A 4,430-nucleotide genomic window follows, 5' to 3' on the forward strand; every position below is an offset into this window, starting at 1 on the left:
AATTCTTCTTTCCTTCATAATTTCTGCCTCTTGCTATTTTCTCCAGTCACCATGAAATACGAATCTTCTATGAGGGCGCTAGTATACGGCAAACAGTCACGCGCAATTCAGCGCAGGTGTTTACTGTCGCGCCAGATTGAAGAACTGTCCGTTACAAGCTGATTCAAATCCGACGCTGCGGTCAGCTGCAGTCCTCGACTTCAAAAATATTTAAATGTATCTGTTACTTGTTGCTCAAATTCACCTAACATGTGTCATTACCAGCAACTTCGAATAATTAGCGTGAATAATGAGTGAGAATGATGTGCTTTGTTCGCAAACAGCTCAAAAAACTGAAATGATCGTGCAAATTCTCATTTAAAAATTCCGAGAAACGCAATTATTTTTATATTTTTTTTAAACTTTCATAGTGTTTCCAAGTTAATAGAGTTTTTTTTTATACAGATACCTTTAAGTTTTGTGTTAATTTTAATTTAATTTCTCTCTACCTTCGATAGAGAGAGTTTCAATTTTAATAAACTTAGCTTTATTTTGATTTTTTGCCAGCTGTTTATCATATCATCATTTAAAAGTATATGTACATATATAAATGTTTGTGAATGCATAGATGTTTGTAAATGTTTGGAAGTCGGGGAGAGGTCTGTGGATTTGTTAAGTTCAAACTGTGCGGATATTTTTGCTATTAATTTTATCTTTGATTAACTGTGCAGTTAATTGTCGCTTTTCATTCGCTCGTTGAGCCCTCACATGTGTATGATAATTATAGATATAAAACATATCCTATATCTATGTATTCTATCTCTGTATTTTTTGTATCATAATAGTAAAATTGTTTACTTCAAATGTGTCATCTAACAGAATAATGGAGGACTACATTAATATACACTTCCTGAAAGTTTGTAAGATCTAAGAGGGCTGTACATTTAACTCCAAGATGATTTGGCTTTTGTTATTTATTATCCATGAAACATCAGCTAATAATGGCAATACGGTCTTAAGAGATTTGGGGAAAAAAGAGTATTCCTTGATAAAAGGTAAGAAATTGAAAAGTGGAAATTGATGAGAGTGATGGTTAACAGAGAATACATAAAAAACATATCATTTTCAGCAAAATCATCATTGCCGCAACATGGAAAATGTTGGCATGCTGCGCTCCGAACATTGGAGAGCAACTGCGATAAATTGAATGATCACGAACATTCGCTTCTTGCCCTTCAACTAGCAAATTGCTTCTTAGAGGATTCTGGTCACGCAACCTACAATTGCCATTGCAGTGAAACAGAAGACGAGCGTCGGTAAAACGAGTATTTTTGGTTACTTATATTTTATGCCTAATTTTGTAATGACTCGCCATTATTTATTTCACAGAAAATGCATTGGCGACATGACAGACCGAGCCTTTAGTGTTTACAATGAATTCTACACTCATGCAACTCATATCTGTTTCTTTTTGAACCATGAAGCTTGGCAAACTGAAGTTGAAAATACCATAAAGCTGTAAGTGCATATATAATATCCTAATATTTTTGCATATGTAAAATATAAAAAACTCACATATTTCTACATATTTGAATTATATTTAATCATTCTATATATTTAGATTGTTTCAAGTATCTTCCCGAATGAAGGATCAATTGTTAGAAGCATCGGAAATGCAAGGTGTAATTTTGAACAGTCAAAAGGAGGGTTTACGTATTCAAAACGAGCTTTTAGATCATGGCAAGGAACTCGGAACTGTACTAAAGACTTCATCTGATACAGTCAGCAATATGGTGTCGGATTTCAAGTGAGTTTGTAAAGATAATTTTTGTAACGTTTAAAAATTTAGTCAAATGTAAATTACTATAAACTGTCGATTTGAAACTCTTGATTAATTTTAGAGAATCGGCTAAAGATCAGAAGGAGCTACTTTATGAGATCTTCTCATATATACGTACTTTCCAAAGCTGGATTATCGGAGAAGTGTCTTGGTTTCAATCTATTATATTTTATACTGTCAGTTGCATTCTCTGCGCGTTATTTAGTTCTTCTAGAAGAACGGTTGATGCAAGAGTTGCGCTCTTTAGTATCCTAAGTTTGAATATAGTGATTGAAAGAATACTTGTTCAATATTATGATAAGATTATTCTTCAATCTCCAGATGATAAGGTAACATTATAATAAAGTTAAAAAAATTGTTTCTCATAATACTATTCCATTTTCTCTTATAGGTGCACCTGCTAAGTACAACATGGTTGTGCAGAAAAATTGCCTTAATACTTTGTGCTATAACATTATTCTGTACATATTACTATTATAAAGATGGACAATTAGAGAATTATAAGGCTTTACAAAGAATCGAGCAGCAGTTGAATATCATACAGAAAATTCCAATTATTTCCAACATTGACCAACCAATTCGTATGTATTTAATGTACAATTTTATATGAATGCATGAATCAAACTTTTGCATAATAGATTGTATCAAATCTAGGTTACTCGAAACGGCTTGCGTTGAAACGTTCTCATACAGTTTCTGATAAATAGGATATCGCTGATGTTAAAAATAGAAAATAACTTTAAATTAAAAAAAAATTGTCATATATATGTACATATTTTAATAAGATAATTGTACAAATGGAAATAAAGATATCTATAGAGCTTCAAAAATATTTATAAAAACAGTTTTTATACATTTAAGTGTTAAGTATGATAATCTCAATTGTTTTACAATGTATTATATGGTAATGCATTGATGTAGCATTACAGAAAAAAAAAACACTATACTGTAGGATATTTTCGTAGAAGATGTGTAATCTGCTTATAAGTCAAGTTCTTACTGTTAGGTACAGGGATAATTTGATTCTTTAAAGAATGCATACGTTCTATATTACTTGTGTAAACTTGGTAGCATTGATTTAATGCTGTTAATTCTGGGATACATCTGTTGTCTTCAAACTCATTTTCTTTGAGACACGTCAAAAGCAAGGACATTTCTAACAAACATCCCTTTTCTGGAAATAGAAATATATTCAAATTATTAATTTTATAAAATTATATACATACGTATAAGAAATACAATTTTCTTGAACATTAAATTTATTGTCAATTGTAATAAATATTGATACGTTCTGTGCAGAATGAAATTTACAGTCTATAAAATTAATTTCAAGGAATCAAAATAAACATTAAAAAGAACATACTAAGGTTTGTTTTCACACAATACGATTACTTAAAAATTACAGGTTATCAAGCAATTTGTGAATGAATTTCTGGTAACCTTTAATTTTTAGATAACTGATAAATTTCTTGGTAACCTTTAATTTTTAGGTAACTATATATTATGAAGATAGATTATTAAATATATTTTAATAAGAATAATTCTCTCTCTCAAAGTTGTAGATGTAATAAAAAATAAAATTGTTTTATATTCTTGACAGAGATTTATAATTAAGTGGAGCAAATAGAGATCCATCCTCTACTCCGAAGGAATATAATTGAATGGGTCCAATAAATCCCATCCGGAAAGTTAAATATACCTTCTGTTCTTTGATTCTTTCCACTCACAGAACTCCTCAATTTTAACGGCAAAATCTCCTTAAAAGGCACCTTCTTTTCATTCTGTGGCTGTCTCGCATTACGAGATAATATCGATGTTAATCTCATCTCTCTGAAATATAATATAAATATTTATCATGTGATATACTATAAAAATGAATATTACATAAATATATAGTAAAATAATATAGAATTATATAAATTTCTTTAAGAAAGTGAGGTTAAGTTTTTCATTAGATCTATGTTAGTGATTGGGCGCATGATTTTTTTTATGTCGACATATAAACACAGTTAATGTCAAAATACAACTCTAATAATCGTTAACAACTTTTGCTAGACGTACATTAATTTTTCTTACAAAAACGTCTGCTGGAGTTAGCCGCAACACAATCACGTTCGACTTTCAGAAAATGCAGCCCTAAGCGACCAGATGGCGACAGCGTTTACTTTCAATTTCAATTGTGTTCCCTCGTGTTCTACTTGATCGTGTTTTCTTTTCGCATTCGCAATTTAAAACGGTAAAGTGCTGTAGAACACGCCGCATGAAATTATTGCTATATCAGAATATACAAACGCGAAATCCAATTTCTTAAGATCAAAACAAATAAAAAATCAATTAGGTAAAACAAATATTAGTTCTCTTTCGAATGCAATCCTACATACTTCTCGCCTTTCTTTTCTTCTTTTTAGACACGTGTTTCGTGCGAATAAAATGCATGAAAATTGTGTAAAAAATAGATTCAGTATATTTAAGAGAGAAAATCCGTGTTTCTCTGTCTCTTTTCCTCTCTCGTGCTAAAAGCCGTCAAAATTGTTTAATAATCGCGCGCCATTTTTATCGCGAAGATACAAAAATCGCAAGATTAGTTTCTGGGGGAGGGGGGGGGGGGGGA

General features: G+C 31.1%; 2 protein-coding genes across 4 annotated transcripts; one reads left to right on the top strand and one right to left on the bottom strand.

Annotated features, from left to right (window-relative positions):
* The first annotated feature begins 132 nt into the window (after positions 1–132).
* Positions 133–2,634, top strand: LOC108767702 (uncharacterized). 2 transcript variants are annotated; one of them, XM_018517688.1, is made up of 8 exons: positions 133–216; positions 859–1,034; positions 1,109–1,295; positions 1,369–1,497; positions 1,601–1,786; positions 1,881–2,148; positions 2,211–2,400; positions 2,474–2,634. In XM_018517688.1, exons 2-8 carry the CDS (start codon positions 935–937, stop codon positions 2,524–2,526), a joined length of 1,113 nt encoding a protein of 370 aa, XP_018373190.1. In that variant the 5' UTR covers positions 133–216; positions 859–934; the 3' UTR covers positions 2,527–2,634. The 2 variants fall into 2 exon arrangements, with proteins under 2 accessions (XP_018373190.1, XP_018373191.1); XM_018517689.1 differs by lacking the exon at positions 133–216 and adding an exon at positions 262–293.
* A 29-nt stretch (positions 2,635–2,663) lies between these two features.
* Positions 2,664–4,074, bottom strand: LOC108767703 (coiled-coil-helix-coiled-coil-helix domain-containing protein 1). 2 transcript variants are annotated; one of them, XM_018517691.1, is made up of 3 exons: positions 3,896–4,074; positions 3,519–3,649; positions 2,664–2,993 (listed from the first exon to the last, which is right to left on the bottom strand). In XM_018517691.1, exons 2-3 carry the CDS (start codon positions 3,643–3,645, stop codon positions 2,761–2,763), a joined length of 360 nt encoding a protein of 119 aa, XP_018373193.1. In that variant the 5' UTR covers positions 3,646–3,649; positions 3,896–4,074; the 3' UTR covers positions 2,664–2,760. The 2 variants fall into 2 exon arrangements, with proteins under 2 accessions (XP_018373193.1, XP_018373192.1); XM_018517690.1 differs by having other exon boundaries at positions 2,665–2,993; positions 3,881–4,071.
* Positions 4,075–4,430: the final 356 nt, after the last annotated feature.

This window comes from Trachymyrmex cornetzi, unplaced genomic scaffold (assembly GCF_001594075.2).
Source record: "Trachymyrmex cornetzi isolate Tcor2-1 unplaced genomic scaffold, Tcor1.1 scaffold719, whole genome shotgun sequence".
In the NCBI taxonomy this organism is placed as follows: domain Eukaryota; kingdom Metazoa; phylum Arthropoda; class Insecta; order Hymenoptera; family Formicidae; genus Trachymyrmex; species Trachymyrmex cornetzi.